The sequence below is a fragment of the Pseudonaja textilis genome, chromosome 6 (assembly GCF_049901715.1).
Source record: "Pseudonaja textilis isolate UNSWEBS1 chromosome 6, rPseTex1.2, whole genome shotgun sequence".
NCBI lineage: Eukaryota > Metazoa > Chordata > Lepidosauria > Squamata > Elapidae > Pseudonaja > Pseudonaja textilis.
Genome location: NC_141995.1, coordinates 2675780 through 2694400, shown reverse-complemented (window position 1 = coordinate 2694400; position 18621 = coordinate 2675780). Strand labels below are relative to the sequence as shown.

Sequence of the window (18621 nt, the reverse complement as noted above, 5' to 3'; positions counted from 1 at the left end):
AGCTTAGAAACCAGGAGTCAGCGAGTTCTAGTTCCCTCCTTAGGTATGAAAGCCAGCTGGGTGACTTTGGGTCAATCACCAGATGGTAAGGGAGGGAGGGAGGAAGGAAGGGAGGAAGGAAGGAAGGAAGGAAGAAGGAAGGAAGGAAGGAAAGGGAAGGAAGGAAGGAAGGAAGGAAGGAAGGAAGGAAGGAAGGAAGGAAGGAAAGGAAGGAAGGAAGGAAGAAAAGAAAAAGGAAGGAAGGAAGGAAGGAAGGAAGGAAGGAAGGAAGGAAGAAAGAAAAAAGAAGGAAGGAAGGAAAGAAAAAGGAAGGAAGGAAGGAAGGAAAAAAAGGAAGGAAGAAAGAAAAGGAAGGAAGGAAGGAAGGAAGGAAGGAAGGAAGGAAGGAAGGAAAGAAAAAGGAAGGAAGGAAGGAAGGAAGGAAGGAAGGAAGGAAGGAAGGAAGGAAAAAAAGGAAGGAAAGAAGGAAAGAAAAAGGAAGGAAGGAAGGAAAAGAAAGAAGGAAGGAAGGAAGGAAGGAAAAGAAAAAGGAAGGAAGGAAGGAAAAGAAAAAGGAAAGAAGGAAGGAAAAAAAAAGAAAGGAAGGAAGGAAGGAAAAGAATAAAGGAAGGAAGGAAGGAAGGAAGGAAAAGAAAAAAAGAAAGGAAGGAAGGAAGGAAAAGAAAAAGGAAGGAAGGAAGGAAGGAAGGAAGGAAGGAAAAGAAAAGGAAGAAAAAGGAAGGAAGGAAGGAAGGAAGGAAGGAAGGAAGGAAAAAAGGAAGGAAGGAAGGAAGGGCAATGGGTGGAAACTAATCAAGGAAAGAAGCAACCTGGAACTAGGGAGAAACTTCCTAACAGTGAAGACAATTAACCAGGGGAACAGCCTGCCACTAGAAGCTGTGGGTGCTCCATCACTGGAGGCCTGTAAGAGGAGACTAGACAACCATTTGTTCCAAAGGGTGTAGGGTCTCCTGACTGAGCAGGGGCTGGACTAGAAGACCTCCAAGATCCCTTCCAGCTCTATTTTGATTGATAGATAAATGTGGCTGTTGAGTAAACCCATTTTCTGCAATGGGCGTTTTTGGGGGGGGTTGTGTTGCCAGAAACGGGAAGTCAACACTGATTTCTAGCCACACACACAAAATATGCCATAAATTATAGTCATAGGATTGTTAAATCCCGGCCGGTTGCAAAATTGCTCCAAATATAATCATATGACTTTTGGAACTTGAAATCTGAGTCATAAGTATGTAATTGGGTCGTAGGTAGAGGACTATCTCTTTGTGCTTCGTGAGCTGGATTTTGGAGCTTCCTGTTGTGTTTGTCAAACTTTTGCAGCCCTCTTAAAATAACTAATTTGTACGGGGGGGGTCCGATTTCACAATCATTCGTTTAGTGACTGTTCAAACTTACAACGGCATTTCTCACAGTTACGACCTTCGAAGCATTCCCATCGTGACGTGACCACAATCTGGACGCTTGGGAACTGACTCGTATTTATGACGGTTCTGGGAGGGTGTCATGTGATTTCCTCCTTTGCGACCATCTGACGAGCAAAGTTAAGCTGGATTGACTTTACAAGCTATTCCCTTAACTGTAAGTGTGAAAAACGGTCGTAAGTGTGAAACACAGTCATTAGTCACTTTTATGTGGTGTTAGAGCTTCAAATGGTGGCTAAATAAATGGTTCTAAGGTAGTCAGGTAGTCCTTGACTTACAGCAATTCATTTAGGGACCATTCAAAGTCACAACGGCAGTGGGAAAAGTGACTTATGTCCATTTTTCACACTTTGCAACCATCCCTACGATCCAAATTCAGACGCTTGGCAACCGACTCGTATTTATGACGGTGGCAGCATCCCTGGGGGGTCATGTGATCCCTTTTGCGACCTTCTGACAAGCAAAGTCAATGGGGAAAGCCAGATCCACTTAACAACCATGTTGCTAATTGAACCACTGCAGGGATTCACTTAACAACGGTGGCGAGAAAAGACATAAAACAGGACAAAGCTTGATTTAACAAATGTTTCCATTAGCGAGGTGGGGGAAAAAAAATGAAACTTTTATTTTTGGGTTTTAACAATTAGATAGATTTGTTGTTATAGAAAGTTTAAACTATGATGTAAAAATAAAAAGTTGAGTTTTGATGCGAAAGTGCTATTCTGTTGGAAATCAAGGCCTTTTAATTTCTTTCTTCCCCTCTTCTTTTCCACACTTCTCCCTTCCCTCTTTTTCCTCCTCTTTGCTTTTGTACTTTTTGTCTAACATAAACCCCTCAAATTGTGAATTAAAAAAAATATTTCAGTTAGCCCCAGAAAGGTTGGGCTCCCTTGTGGTCGTAACTTGAGGACTAATTGTAAAAACAGTCCTCACGACATTTACGTTGTTAAGTGAGAAATGTGCTCAGTGACTTTTGCCCCAGTTGATGCCTTTTTAACATTTTTGCCAGTTTTGTTAAAGTGAATCCCTTCCAATTAGTCACAAGGTCATTAAGTGGATCGGGTTGACTTGGTCACAAAAGGAGACCGTGTGACTCCCAGACACATAAATCACAAGTCCCTGGCAGGGATGCTGCAGGCGGTCGTAAGGGCGAACAAGGGTCCTGAGTCACCTCTTTTCAGTGCCTTGTAACGGTCACTCAAGGAACGGTTGTAAGTCGAGGACTTGCCTGCTTGCAGAGGCCGCCCCTCCCACCAACCGGCGTTGGTTCTCCAACCCAGCGCGCCCTTCCCAGCCGGCGCTATAGGCAAAGGCGCCCGCGGGGGCGCCCGCAGCAAAGGCGCGCCTGCCTGCCTGCCTGCCTGCCTGCCTGGCGGGCGGGCGGAGGGAGCGCGCTAGGACCGGCGCGGGGGCGGCCCGCGGGAGGTGTGTCGCCTGCTGGGCGGCCTCTCCGGCCCTCCGCCCCGCCCGGCCGCTCACTTCGGGCTGCTCCGCTCGTGGCTACGGAGGCGGCGAGCCGTTGCCCGGGGCGATGGCAGCGGCCCGGCGGGTCTTCCACCTCCAGCCATGCGGTGAGAGAGCGGCGGGGCTGCGGAGGGAGGGAGTGGGGGGCGTCCGGGGAGGAGGAGGAGGAGGAGGAGCCCCTTGGCCCGAGAGAAGAAGGGGCCCCGCCGGCTGGGCTGGCTTGCAACTCCTCGGGCTCCGCGTCCTTCTCCTCCTCCTCTTCCTCCTCTTGGTCCTTCTGCTGCGGCTTCCTCCTCCTCCTCCTGATGCTTCTGCTGTTACCTCGCCTTCCTCCTCCTCCTCTTCCTCCTCCTGATGCTTCTGCTACTCCTCAATTCTTCCTCTTCCTCCTCTTGCTCCCTCTCCTTCCTCTTCCTCCTTCTGCTCCTTCTCCACCTAGTCCTTTTGCTTTATCTTCTTCCTCCTCTTCCTCCTCCTGCTGGTCCTTCTGCTACTCCTAATTCTTCCTCCTGCTCCCTCTCCTTCTGCTCCTAGTCCTTTTGCTTCCTCCTCTTCCTCCTTCCTCCTGCTCCCTCTCCTTCCTCTTCCTCCTCCTGCTCCCTCTCCTTCTCCTCCTCCTAGTCCTCTTGCTCCCTCTCCTTCCTCCTTCCTCCTGCTCCCTCTCCTTCCTCTTCCTCCTCCTCCTCCTTCTCCTCCTAGTCCTTTCGCTTCCTCTTCTTCCTTCTGCTACCTTTCCTTCCTCCTCCTGGTTCTTTTGCTGCCTCTCATTCCTTGACCCTTCTTCTACTTTCCCTTCCTCCTCCTCCTTCCTCCTTCCTCCTTTTCTCCCTCTCTCCTTCCTCCTCTCCTCCCCCACCCCTGGGACCCCACCCCGGCTCGCGCCCCTCTTCCCCAACTTTGCCAGAACAAGCGCGCGCCGGACCGGCTTGCAACCGGGAGCTTCTCCTCCCACCCCACCCTAAAGCCTTGCTGGAAGGGGCCGGGGGGGGGAACCCCCCTCCCCCCAAGTCCAAAGTGTAGTAGCTGTGAGTGTGGGTGGTGTGTTAGGGTGCAAAGCTTCCTCTTCCACTTCCTCGCGTGGAATCCCTCTCGCTGGGCTACCTCTTGTTTTGATGCTTGGAGGATGCTCGCTTGGGTTTTGGGCCGCATCCTTCCTCGGCTGCTCGCTGTGTGTGTGTGTGTGTGTGTGTGTGTGTGAGAGAGAGAGAGAGAGAGAGTGCATGCATGTGCATTTCCCCCCCCCCAAAATAAAATAAAATAAAAGGGCTTTCACTGCTTGGAAACCAAGCCTCCTCCTTTGCTTGCGCGCTTCGGGTTTCTCTGCGCGTTGCGCAACAGCAACACCCGGGGTTGGTTCGGTGTTTTGTTTTGTTTTGTGGTTTTCCTCGCGCTTCCTCCAACGTGTTGTGGGATCGTGTTGGGCTTGTGTTGTTGTCGGCTTGGGGTTGTCCCATCCGCCCCCCCCGTTTCCCCCCCCCTTTTCCTCCCCACTTTCTTAGAAACAGAAAGAGTCACACCGGTGCAATCTGGAAGGGAAGTGCTGAGCCATTGAAAAAAAGTGCTTTTTTTTGTTTCTTTCTCTCTTTCTGATTTTTTTTCTGAAGAAACAGAGAAGTTTCTCCCAGGGAAGTTTTCCCTCTTGTCTCTTTATTCTGGGTTTTCCTCTTTTGAGGGCCACGGAGGATGGACTTTGTAATACTTGAAACCTGGTTTTTGCAGTACCTCTGCCCTGGCTAACTCCTCCCATGGTTTTCCTTGTATTTTAAAGTTGCTTCTCCATTTGTGTTGCTAATCATTCCCACAAGAAAACCCACGGGAGTTGTTAGAGGGTGCAGCAGTACTACAAAAGCCATGTTTTGAGTATTGCAAAGCCCATCCTCTGTGATCCTCACGCAAAAGCAGAAAGCCCCGTGCAGTGTGAGCCTTTCCTGTGTCTTTTATGAGGCTCCCATATGTGTCTTCCCAGGTGATGAACCTTAATGGGATAATAGATTTAACCAAAAAAAAGCCAACCTAATGGGAAAAAATCTCCGTGATTAAAATATACAATCCATTGAAAAATCTTCCACTGGAGGCAGAATGTTGCTGGCACTTGATGTCTTTCTCGGGAAAGACGCTGCATTTCTTACAGAAACCGGGATCTGCTCCTATTTTTTTTTCCTTCTCCACTTTTTATCTGGCTTAATAGGATTAGAAGCACAATATTTCTTAGATAATGCTTGGAGAAGTTTGGTTTGGTTGAGTGGTTAAGGTGTTGGCTTTTAGAAATCAGGAGACGGGGAGTTCTAGTTTTGCTTTAAGCATGAAAGCCAGTTGGGTGACTTTGGGCCAATCCCCAGGAGACGGGGAGTTCTAGTTTTGCCTTAAGCATGAAAGCCAGTTGGGTGACTTTGGGCCAATCCCCAGGAGACGGGGAGTTCTAGTTTTGCCTTAAGCATGAAAGCCAGTTGGGTGACTTTGGGCCAATCCCAGGAGATTGGGAGTTCTAGTTTTGCCTTAAGCATGAAAGCCAGTTGGGTGACTTTGGGCCAATCCCCAGGAGACAGGGAGTTCTAGTTTTGCCTTAAGCATGAAAGCCAGTTGGTGACTTTGGGCCAATCCCAGGAGATTGGGAGTTCTAGTTTTGCCTTAAGCATGAAAGCCAGTTGGGTGACTTTGGGCCAATCCCCAGGAGACGGGAGTTCTAGTTTTGCCTTAAGCATGAAAGCCAGTTGGGTGACTTTGGGCCAATCCCCAGGAGACAGGGAGTTCTAGTTTTGCCTTAAGCATGAAAGCCAGTTGGGTGACTTTGGGCCAATCCCAGGAGACAGGGAGTTCTAGTTTTGCCTTAAGCATGAAAGCCAGTTGGGTGACTTTGGGCCAATCCCAGGAGATTGGGAGTTCTAGTTTGCCTTAAGCATGAAAGCCAGTTGGGTGACTTTGGGCCAATCCCCAGGAGATTGGGAGTTCTAGTTTTGCCTTAAGCATGAAAGCCAGTTGGGTGACTTTGGGCCAATCCCCAGGAGACGGTGAGTTCTAGTTTTGCCTTAAGCACAAAAGTCAGTTGGGTGACTGTGCCAGGAGATAGTGAGTTATAGTTTTACCTTCGGCACAAAAACCATCTGGATGATTTTTACCAGAAGACAACAAGTAAGTTGTGGGCTGCCTGCACCAGAGTAAGATTTAATTATCAATACATTTAATTGACAGACGAAGGAAAATGAAGGCAGAGCCACCTTTTTTCCCTTACCTGGTGCCCTCTGAAAGGTGCTGACTTGACATCTCCCAGAATTCTCAGGCGCCGGCCAGGAATTGTGGGAGCTGGACAGTGTCTAATGGCGTGGCCTTCAGATAATGTGGACTTCAGGTCCCAGAAACCTTCTGAATTGGTACTTTCCTTCGTAACTCTTTGTCGCTTGAGGCCTCTGCAAAGCTTGGGTGAAACGTCCCTCAGGAACGGTGTTGGGATTCAAAAATTTTCACCACCGGTTCGGTGGGTGTGACTTTATGGGCATGGCAGGGGAAGGTTACAGCAAAATCCCCCTTCCCTCCCCTCCCCACTAACCTGCTTTCCAGCTCCGTTCTCCTGGGCAGGGCAACCAAAGGAGACCCAGCCGATCCGCTAGGACTCAACGGGAGGCAGAGAAGAGATGGGGGCAGTCAGAGGTGGGATTGGCCGGTTCTCCAGAACTACTCCAAATTTCCGCTGCTAGAACTGGTCCGAACCGGCTGAATACCCACCTCTGCTCAGGAGCTACCAGAGGTTTTCTGGAGTCAGGAGAGGAATGTCCGAAAGTGGGACTAGCTGGTGTTTGAAACGCTTTCCGCAAAATAGGAGAAATCCACGGGTGAAAGATAGTCCCAGAGTCCCAGCAAACTTCTAAAAAGTGCAGTTTTGTGGGTCTTCAGATGGGCTTGGGCTAAATGCTGGACTGTTAATATCTGGGAGTATAACGATGCACAGAATAACAGAGTTGGAAGGGAGGCTTGGAGGTCATCTAGTCCAACCCCCTGCTCAGGCAAGGAGATCCTCGGCCATCCCAGACAAATGGCTGTCCAGTCTCTTCTTGAAAACTCCCAAGTGTTGGAGCAGCCACAACCTCGGATGGCAAGTCCTTCCACTGAGTAATTGTTCTCACGGATTTGGAATATGAGTTAGAGCGAGGTTTCTCTTCTCCGCTTGAAAATGGGGGTGTGACATTGTATGCCATCCACAGTCACTTTCCATGCGATTGGGGAGATATAAATTAGATTAATAAATAAAATGAGTAAATAAATAGGTCTCTGAATGAACTGTTGTAAGTCGACTACCTGTATTCGTTTTTTCTTTCTTTCTTTCTTTCCTTCCTTCCCCCTCCCTCCCTTTTTCTTCCTCCCTCTCTTTTTCCTTCCTTCCTTCTTCCTCACTCTCCTCATTTTTCCTTCCTTCCTTCCTTCCTTCCTTCCTTCCTTCCTTTTCCCTCCCTCCCTTCCTTCTTCCTCCCTCCTTCTCGTTTTTCCTTCCTCCTCCCCTCTCCTCATTTTTCCTTCCTTCCTTCCTTCCTTCCTTCCTTCCTTCCTTCCTTCCTTCCTTCCTTCCTCCTCCCTCCCTCTTGTTTTTCCTTCCTCCTTCCCTCTCCTCATTTTTCTTTCCTTCCTCCTCCCTCCCTTCCTTCTTCCTCCCTCCTCGTTTTTCCTTCCTCTTTCCCTCTCCTCATTTTTCCTTCCTTCCTCCTCCCTCCCTTTCTTTTTCCTCCCTCCTCGTTTTTCCTTCCTCTTTCCCTCTCCTCATTTTTCCTTCCTTCTTTCCTTCCTTCCTTCCTTCCTTCCTTCCTTCCTTCCTTCCTTCCTCCTCCCTTCCTTCTTCCTCCCTCCCTCTCGTTTTTCCTTCCTCCTTCCCTCTCCTCATTTTTCTTTCCTTCCTTCCTGCCTGCCTTCCTTCCCCTTTCTTCCTTTCTCCCTCTCTTCCTCCCTCTCTTTTTCCCTCTTTTCCCTTCCCTCATACAATCTACCTCCCTCCCTTCCTTTCTTCCTGTTTCTTCCTCTCTTTTTCTTTCCTTCCTTCTTTCCCCCTCCCTCCCTTTTTCCCTTCCCTCTCACACAATCTACCTTCCTTCCTTTCTCCCTCCCTCCCTCTCTCTCTCCTCCTCCCTTTCTGAAGAAATGCTAATTTTCTTTCTGAAAATGCTCTTAAATTCAGGGTTGTCTTACAGTATGTGCTACAGAGAGTACAACGCAGGAGATAAGAGTGTCACTCACCGGCACCACTTTATTGTTTGCAATGAATGGCGATCATTAGTAGAGATGTGGTGGAAAAATCTTTTCCTGTAATTATGCAGAAGGAACAATGAGTTCATCTTATTATTTCTTTTCTCTTTCCCTACCCTCCTTTTTTTTTGCAAAAAATAAAACAAAATAAAAATTGTCCTGTCCTGAAAACAAAATGGTTAGGCCGAGATACTCATAGTGGTTGTGGTTTTCACTTTGATAGTCCAATAACGCATTATTAGTACAGCTATCTTACTGGTAATTTATATTATTAAATGTATTAATTTCATTAAATGCAGCCAGATTCCCAGCGACTTTGGGCTTGTACAGAGATTACAAACACAGAGGACAATAAAACTATATATATATAAAAGCGACTCAGGCATCATCACAAAATGTCCAGAACCATAAAGCCTACAAATTTGAAATTTGGCCCGTATGTTCCTCTTGGCTTCTAGGTACTCCCTAAGAAAAGATTTTTAGAAATGGCCCTCAGAGCATTTATTATTATTATTATTATTATTATTATTATTATTATTATTATTATTATTAATACGCTCTGATCTACTCCTCTTCCCTACCTGAAAAAAAATCTCTTCCAAATGCAAAACACAAGCAGAGGACTTTCAGTCTCAGTTTCACAGCAGCAGCAAGCAGCTTTAGGACAGAACAGTTGAGCTAAGCCACGCCCAGGCTCCTTGCTGTCTCCTCGCTCACACAGCAAATACTGTTTCAGTTTCCAAACAGCCCTCTTCTCTCTCACCCACTGACAGGACACTAGCCAGATGAATACCTATGGACGCTGGTAGGCAGAGGCAGAATTTTTATCCCCTTATTTTCCTCGCCAAAAAACTGAGCCCGGCCACATCGTTTCATAGCGAAGCACAGGTATGAGTCATTTGAGTATTCTGTTTTTGTCCGTTTGGGTTTTTATTAGAGCTAGTACAGTAATAAAAAACGAAATCGACAAGAGCAGAAAACTCAAATGACTGAGATTATTCACCATTGGTTGAGCAAATTTTGCTCCCTTTTGCAAACATTCCTGCCCCAGTTGTTAGGACTGTCGTAAATACGAGTCCATTGCCAAGTCTCTGAATTTTGAATCGCATGACCACGGGGATGCTTGCAGCGGTCGTAAGTGTGGAAAATGGTCATAAGTCTCCATTGTAACATAGAACGGATCGCTAAAGGAACTGTTGTAAGTTGAGGATTTCCTGTAAAAGGTGATTGGGGGATGCTGCAGTGGTCATAAGTGCAGGCTGGTTGTCGAACACACACAAACTGATCATATGTGTGTGTGTGTGTGTGTGTGGTAGGGGGAGGGAGTGCATGTTGTTGGTTTAAATCCAGGTTCTGAATCCCTTTTTTGAGCCTGTCGTAACGTCAAACGTCCGTTAAGCGATTGGTCATAAGTGTAGGATGTACTTTAAGAGGAAATTTTTTTTAATGGTTCTTCTTATAGGAGCCTCAGTGGTGAGAATGTAGTACTGCAAGCTACTTCTGCTGCAGCCAGCTGCCTGCAATTTGGCAGTTCGAATCTCACCAGGCTCACGGTTGACTCAGCCTTCCGTCCTTCCGAGGTGGGTAAAATGAGGACCCAAATTGTTGGGAGCAAGAGGCTGACTCTGTAAACCACTTAGAGAGGGTTGTAAGGCACTGTGAAGTGGCGTGTAAATGCTGTTGCTATTCCTTCCTTCCTTCCTTCTTCTCTTCTCTTCTCTTCTCTTCGCTTCTCTCCTCTCCTCTTCTCTCTTCTTTTCCTTTCTCATTCTCCTTCCTTGTGGTGCAGTGGTTAGAATGTAAATATTGCAGGCTGATTCTCCCCACTGCCGACAGTTCGATCCTAACTGGCTCCAGGTTGACTCAGCCTTCCGTCCTTCCGAGGTGGGTCAAACGAGGACCCAAAATTGTTGGGGGCAAGAGGCTGACTCTGTAAACCACTTAGAGAGGGTTGTAAGGCACTATAAAGCGGTATATAAGTCTAAGTGCTGTTGCTATCGCTATATTGGGGTCTAGAAAAACGTCCTCTTGCTGTCATCGCAGTTGTGCGAGGTTGTTCCTGCGATCTGTAGGCGTGGGGCAAAAAAAAAAAACATTGGAGAAGAGAGATGCCAACGTTCCAGCGATTTGCAAATCTACGTGCCTAATTTCCACCCACCTCCCCTTTTTTAATTTTTCTCTCCACAATTGCAAAAAAAACAGACTTACAAAACATTTGTAATAATCCCAGTTGTCGCAATATAGGACACGAATATAGAAACGAGACAAGAATAATGCTGTAAAAATACAGATATGAGAAAAATGATAATATGAGCTGAGACTGGATAAAACAAGCTTTAACTAACTTAATATCGAGAAGGAATCACGTAATACAAAATAAATTAATAATAATAATATGAATATGAATAGGTAACTATGTCATGTTTGTGTTGAGATGCGAAACCTGGAACCACACACCGCTTGCCAAATGAGAACTTTTACTTTAAAAAAAAATGAAAATATAGGAGAGAAAATTGAATAATGAAATTATTAGGTACGTTTCAATGATACAGTGATTGGCACTAGGGGAGAGTATGGAAATGTTGACAAATTAAGCAATGAAAGATAACATTAATACAAATGTGTCTGTCAAGAGATATGGTTGGTTTTATTAATTTTGCTTGTACTAAAATGTAGAATAGAATAGAATTCTTTTATTGGCCAAATGTGATTGGACACACAAGAAATTTGTCTTGGTGCAAATGCTCTCAGTGTACATAAAAAGAAAAGATATATTCCTCAAGAGTCAAGAATCATCAGGTACAGCACTTAATAATAGTCATAGGGTACAATAAGAGTAGAGTAGAAAAGAAAAGAATTCTTTTTTAAAAATAAGTTTTATTCAATTTTCCACATTTTAAAAGCACGATTACAGGTTTCACATATACATACAAATATGACCATAGTTATATATACAGTTTTTATGTTCAACTTCTCATCTTAAGAATGCTTTTATACATTTTCTATTTTATTATACTATTCCAAATGCTTATCTTTTATTTAATTCATCTATGTTAAATTCATAATTATTATACTTTAACACTTTTAACTGTCACATTTGTATATTTCATCTTACATTCTAATTAGATATACTCCTTCTAAAAATTAGTCGTCCCCCTGAATTACCGATTTAAATGTGCCACCAAGAATAGAATTGTTTATTGATGGTGCAAATACTCTCAGTAATGTATAATGTATTGGTGCCACGTTGTTTGTGTGTTGAGGCATATGTGTAGATTGAAACAAAACAACTTGATTAAAAAAAGAAAGAAGAAGAAATAATCTCAATAATCAAGAAAAGCGATCGGCGATGTTGCTTGCTTAAGCTGTTCTTGTGAATGCATGTAGTCCTTGGCTTACGACCGTTCGTTTAGTGACGGTTGGTTGAAAAAAAAGAACAATGACCGTTTTTCACACTTAACGACCATCGCAGTGCCCCCCTTCCCCCGTGGTCACGTGATCAAAATTCAGCCGCTTGGCAACTGACTCACATTTAACGACGGTTGCAGCATGGGGACATTCTACAACGGATTTTTATATTTTGCAACGGTTAAAATGTCCTGGGGTCGTGTGATTGATGATCCCCTTTTGTGACCACCTGAGGAGCGAAGTTGACGGGGAAACCCAGGTCCACTTAACAACGGTGTTGCTAACTTAGTAGCCGCAGCAGTTCGCTTAACAAACTTCTGGTGAGAAAAGTCATAAAATGAGGCAGAGCTCATTTCTTTCGCTTTCACCCCTGAAATTTTGGGCTCAGTTGTGGTCGTAAGTGGAGGACAACCTGCACTTGAGGCCATCCATTTAGTGAACGTTTGAAGTTAGCAACAATACTGAAAAAAAAAAGTGAGGGATCGCCAGTTTTCACACTTAATGACCGCTGCAGCATTCCCTGTGGTCACACGGTCAAAATTCAGACGCTTGGCAACAGACTCACACTTACGATAGCCACGGCGTGCTGTGGGGGGCGGTCACGTAACATCGACGGGGAAGGCAGATTCACTTAACAAGGATGATTCACTTAACAGCTGCAGCGATTCGCTTAACAACAGTGTCAAGAAAAGCCCGTAAAATGGGGCTAAACTCACTTAGCAACTGTCCGGCAAGAAAGGCCGTAAAACGGAGCAAAACTCTCTTGTAACTAATGTCTCGCCTGGCCACAGAAACGTGGTTGTAAGCCGAGGCTTACTTGTAGCCATTTTGGAAAGAAGCCATTTTTCTCGCTAATAATGCAAGGAACCCCCTTGGGCCGCCTGTGAGAGCGCCAGAGAGGGAGGGACCGGTGTGCTTGCGTAGGGTTGGGTTGCCAGGTGGGGGTGTAAGACGGCAATCCTCTTGTGGTTGTTTACCTTCTAATTATAGGCACTTTCCAAGGTGTGGCTATTGCGAGTTGAATTGCAGCACCTGTTACCTCATGCGTTTGGCAAAGTTTTCTTCGAAGGGCCTTGGTTTTCCAGGCTGGGAAATGGGTCTAAGGCACGCCCAAGTTACATCCACGCCAGGGTCTCTTCGGGTCAGAAAAGCCTCTTTTTTGAGTTTTAAGAACAACCCAGGTATTACAGATAATCCGAGTTGGAAGGGACCTCGTAGGTCATCTAGTCCAACCCCCTGCCCAAGCAGAAGACCCTACACCATTTCTGACAAATGGCATGCCATCCAATCTCTTCTTGAAAGCCTCAAGTGGTGGCGCTGCCACAACTTCCGAGGGTAACTTCTGTTCCATGGGTGGATTGTTCTCACCCAGGTACAACCCGATGTACAACCCCAACTGAGCCCAGGATTTTCTGTGGTTGCTAAGTGGGGTGGTCATTAAAATGGCTTATGAAATTTCTCTTTCTCTCTCTCTCTCCCTCCCTCTCTCTCTGTCTCCGCACAACTCCCCAGGCCATAAATACAGACAGAGACAAGGACAGAATTTAAGAAAAAAAAGCATTAGAACATTAGGCCCAAAAAGTTAAAATTCAGCTAAATACAGCACAGGTAGGCCCACAATTTCTGTTGCTAAGCAACACAGCTGTTCAGTGAGTTTTGCCCCATTTTTACGACCGTTCCTGCCTGGCGGTTGTTAAGGGAGTCACTGCCGTTGTTAAATTAGGAAGGTGGTTGTTAAGTGAATCTGGCTCCTCCACAGGCTTTGCTTGTCAGAAGGTCGCAAAAGGGGGGTGCTGAGACCGTCGTAAGTATGAGCCAGGTGTCAAAAAACATGTTTTAGCCCTGGAAAACAAGGAAAATGCAGGTAGTCCTCGATTTATGACCACATATGAGGTCTATATCTCTGTCGCTAAGCAAGACAGCTGTTAAGTGAGTTTTGCCTCATTTTTACAGTTTTTCTGGCCACAGTCGTTAAGCGAATCAATGCGGTTGTGAGATTACTAACAGCGTTGTTAAGTGAATCTGGTTTCCCTGTGGTGCCTTGCTTAGCCACGGGAATTTTGCGCTCAATCGTCATCGTCAAGTTGAGGATGTAAGTCAAGGGTTGGGCTAGATGACCTACAGGGTCCCTTCCAACTCTTGTTAATCTGATCCAATCCATAATCGCGTCGTTTTGAGGGCCAGGTTGTGATATTTTGTGATATTTCATGGCTTACTTTTATATCAGGAAAGCTTTGTGACTGGGGATGATTGACAGCTTCGTTTTTTGTTCAGTCAAGTTTTGTCAATCCTCTTCTTTTGCATCCTCTTCATCACAAGCACACACACACAGGGCACATAAGTTGTGGTTAGGAAGCCCCTGTGCTGGGGCAAAGATATGGTGAGCTTCCGGCAACCACTAAGGGAGGGATCTGGCAAAGCGCTCGCAGAATATAGTATTGCGAAGGGCGCCAGGTTGCAGAAGGCTGCCTTTTTGGAGGGCCCAGGGCAGGAATTAGCCAGCTTGGATGACCAGGTGGCAGCACAGAGCTGTAAAAAGAAATGGTTTTTTTTGTTGTTGTTGTTTTACAATGGAGCAATTTAGGACCTGGCTGCTTTTCAGAAGTGGAGACAAAACTAAGGGCCCAGGATTATGGTTTGCAGAACTTTTCCCATGCCATCCGTCTGGTAAACTTGCAAGATTCATTTTTCTGGCCGTGTACATGTATACATGCGAACTAATTTCTCTCTCTCTCTCTCTCTCTCTCTCTTTCTCTCTGTGTGTATATATATATATATATATATATATGTGGATCTTTGGTTATTCGGGTTTTCTCCTGCGTAAAATTGGAAGTATTTTGGCGATGTTTCGACGAAATCTCATTCGTCATCTTCAGGCTTGTGTCTTCGGCTTTGTGCTTCTTGGAGTAATGTGAGAAAACATTAGAAAACAAATATAAACAACCTCAGAAAACAAATATTGCACCTCTGCGGGGAGGAAACCCACCATCTGACCAGGACTTATCAAAAACTTGAAGTCCAAAGAGCTTCCATTTTATGTGACCTCGCATTCCTACGCAACTGCCGAGATCAAAATTTAATCCCCATAAGCTTCCAATTGAAATTCCACGCCAACACAGCAGCCACCAAACGCATCCTAAAAAAAAAAAAGAATTGGCCCTAATCAGAAATGAACTTCACACCAAAAGATTTCTCCTAGATCAAATCAACAAAGATCTCCTCACACTTCACCTCAGATTCAGCAACAAGATTCACCCTGTACTTTGGGACAAATCCAAACAACTCGCTGTCTGGAGAGCCGAAACACAGACCACCCTCAAGACAGACACGCACCAACAAACTCAGAAAACTACAACAATACCAGAAACAAACTCCTCCCCCCTCACATCCACACATGAAACAAACAGTGCACAACATCTCAGACAAGATCCTCACCGAAGCCGAAACCAAGGTCCTTTCGAAAGGGTTCAACTTTGCTGTCGCTCCCAAACACATCCCCACAGAAACCATCATATGTGGAGTTGAAACCAGCCTGACCAAAAACAACCCTGATGATGCTAACAGAATCAGACTCGAAATCACCAACTTCCTCTGCACCAGCAAACCACCCAAAAGCAACTTATCCAAAGAAGAACAAACTGCAGTACTTATCCTGAAAGAAGACACCAGCATAATAATCCTACCAGCAGACAAGGGCAACGCGACAGTGGTTATGAACTCATCTGACTACCAAACCAAGTTAACCAACCTACTCCAAAACCCCACATACAAACCCCTAAACACAGACCCCACCACCTACCTAGAAAAACCACCAGATCCAAAATAAAAGCCTCCCCCATCAGCGAAGAAATCCAGCAAAGAATCATACCCAGAGAGAAATCATCCAGACACCCTAAGCTTTATGGTCTCCCCAAGATACACAAAGAAGGAACCCCATTTAGACCAATAGTCAGCTCCACAGGCTCACCTCTACAAAACCTAGCCAAATTTCTCGCTAAACAACTTCAGCCCTATGCAGAATCCATCAACTCACACGTAAGAAACTCATTCCAGTTCATCGAGATCATAAAGAAACAAAACTTACAACCTAGCGACCTACTAGTAAGCTTCGATGTCATATCCCTCTTCACCCAAGTGCCAATAAAAGAAGCCTTGACAGCCATCCAAAACAAATACAACCCCCCCAAGCACATCCTACATCTGACCAACCACTGCCTATCCAATACATACTTCACCTACAATGGACAAAAATACAAACAAATAGAAGGAGCACCCATGGGGTCACCCCTCTCACCTGTCATTGCAAACCTCTACATGGAACACTTTGAAACACAAGCTCTAGAAAAATACGACCACAAACCCAAACTCTGGCTCAGATACGTAGATGACACCTTCATAATCTGGCCACATGGGAAAGAAAAACTGAACAACTTCCTCACACACCTCAACAGCCTACACCCCCAAATACAATTCACCATGGAAACAGAAGCTAACAATCAACTTCCCTTCCTAGATGTCTTAGTATACAAAAAATCCAATGGCTCCCTAAGACACACCATCTACCAGAAGAAAACACATACAAACCGCTATCTAGATGCACTCTCACACCACCACCCAGCACAGATCAGTTCCGTAGCCGAGACACTCATCTCCAGAACAAAATGCTTAGCTGACGAACAACACCTAAAAACCGAACTACGCACTCTCACCAACGTACTTACAGCCAATGGATTCCAAAGAAAGAACATTACTTACCTAATCCAAAAACAAACCCCAACCAGAATCCAAGACAGAGAACAAGAGAACGGCAAAGCCCTCCTCCCATATATAAAAGGCACTACAGACAAAATCAGCAAGATCCTCCAAAAACACAACATTAAGACAGCATTCTGCACAAACAGAAAAATATCCACCATCCTAAGAAACCCTAAAGACAGAATCGAGTTAGAAAACCAAGGAGTATACGAAATCCACTGCACTGCCTGCCCTACCACATACATTGGACAAACCAACAGAAGAATTAGTGCACGCATTGAAGAACACAAGAACTCAATCAAAAAAGAAGAACCGACCTCTTCCCTGGTCCAACACCTCAAAGCCACAGGACATGAGATTGACTTTAAAAATACCAGAACTATCACCAAAACTCAACACTTCAACAACAGAATAATCAGAGAAGCCATAGAGATAGAAAAACGCCCACACAGCATGAATAAACGAGATGATACCTCCCGCCTACCAGCCATTTGGAAACCCGCCCTCATTAACAAACGAGTACCTAACATGAAGAATGACACCAGACCCACACCCACGAGGGCCACACAAGATGCTACCACCACACTTCCACGTAGAAAGCAGACTCACACCCACACAGATGATGAGACATGAGCACGGACCAGAAGCCATACCGCAGCTGCATCACTACCCGCTTCAAACCCCTCCGATGCATACATGAAGTGAACGGACGCCCACCATGAAGATGTGGCACGACCACGAACACGAAGCCAAACAACAGGATCACAGCTCACCAGCTCAAATCACCCGACAACTAAGACTAACCTGAACACAGCCAAGCCCCCACCTGAACAGAACACACCCCCAGCCAATCAGAACACAGCCAACCCCCAACCAATCAGATCACAGCCAAACCTCCAACCAATGATAACACACCCCCACCCAATGAGAACACAGCCAAGCCCCCACCCAATCAAGTCACACCCACACTAGCAGTTAAAAGGAAGAAGCTGCTGCAAGCTCACATTACTCTGAGAAGCACAAAGCCGAAGACACAAGCCTGAGGATGACGAATGAGATTTCGTTGAAACGTCGCCAAAGTATTTCCAATTTTACGCAGGAGAAAACCCGAATAACCAAAGATCCACATACAAATACCCGCAAAAACCTCAGAAAACAAAAATATATATATATTTGTTTTCTTCAGTTTTCGCAGGTACTTCCATGTATGGTATTCAGCTTTGTTTGGGTATTTTCCCACGTCCTTATAGTTGTGCTTTTAAAGTTGTAGCAAAATTTCGGCAGCATCTCATCTGCCATCATCAGGCTTCTGTATTGTGCTTTATTGTACTGACTCACAGATGAACACAATACAGAAGCCTGATGATGGCAGATGAGATGCTGCCGAAACGTTGCTACAACTTTAAAAGCACAACTATAATGACGTGGGAAAATACCCAAACAAAGCTGAATACCATATATATATAGATATAGATATAGATATAGATATAGATATATATTGATATATATATATATATATTGATATATATATATATATATATATATATATATATATATATATATATATATATATATATATATATATTGATATTGATATATTGATATTGATGATATTTATATTTATATTTATATTTATATTTATTTATATATCCATCCATCCATCCACTCATTCATCCATATATATTTAGTGACAAAGTTTTTCTAAGTCTTGTGAGTAGTGCATCTCAGTATTTTTGAGGCCTTAAATCCAGTTAGAATCTGTTCCTTTTTATTTCCTCATAGGCCTCGGGCCCTGTTTTCCACAGCACACAAACTGCCTCTGATGTGGCAGAGCCGAGCTAAAACCATGAGGACTAGCAGCATAGTTAACTAGTGATTTAACCCTGTACAATTTGAGAGTAACTATGGCCATTGTGCTGCCTGAGGAATTCTGGGAGTTGAAGTCCACACACCTTAAAGTTTCCTAGTTAGGAAAATACTAGTTTAAGCAAATTGTAGTTAACTCCTAACGATTTTAGCCCAGTTACAGGTCATCTTTGACTTACAACCAGTTGTTTAGTGACTGCTCTAAGTTAACAACAGTGACAAAAAAATGACATGTTATATCTAAGAGGCAACTAATGTAGACAGTCTTTTGCTCGAACAGGGGATTGGGCTAGATGACCTCCAGGGTCCCTTCCAGCACTGTTATTCTATGGTCTTTGGTCTAAATGTTAAGATTTGTTGGATTCCAACTCACTTCAACCCCACCAAGACAGCCCATGGTTCTCTTGACCAGTTTGTTGCATCCTAACATTGTTGGAGAGCAAACCAGGAATGACGGGTTGCTGCATCCTAACATTGTTGGAGA

General features: G+C 44.9%; 1 protein-coding gene across 1 annotated transcript in view; it reads left to right on the top strand.

Moving 5' to 3' along the window:
• Positions 1 to 2874: 2874 nt before the first annotated feature.
• Positions 2875 to 18621, top strand: part of SLC4A11 (solute carrier family 4 member 11) — a 125380-nt gene continuing 109633 nt past the window's right edge. Inside the window, 1 exon segment of the mRNA XM_087935667.1 lies at positions 2875 to 2989. Within this exon segment, the coding sequence (XP_087791793.1) occupies positions 2950 to 2989 (40 nt within the window). The 5' untranslated portion in view covers positions 2875 to 2949.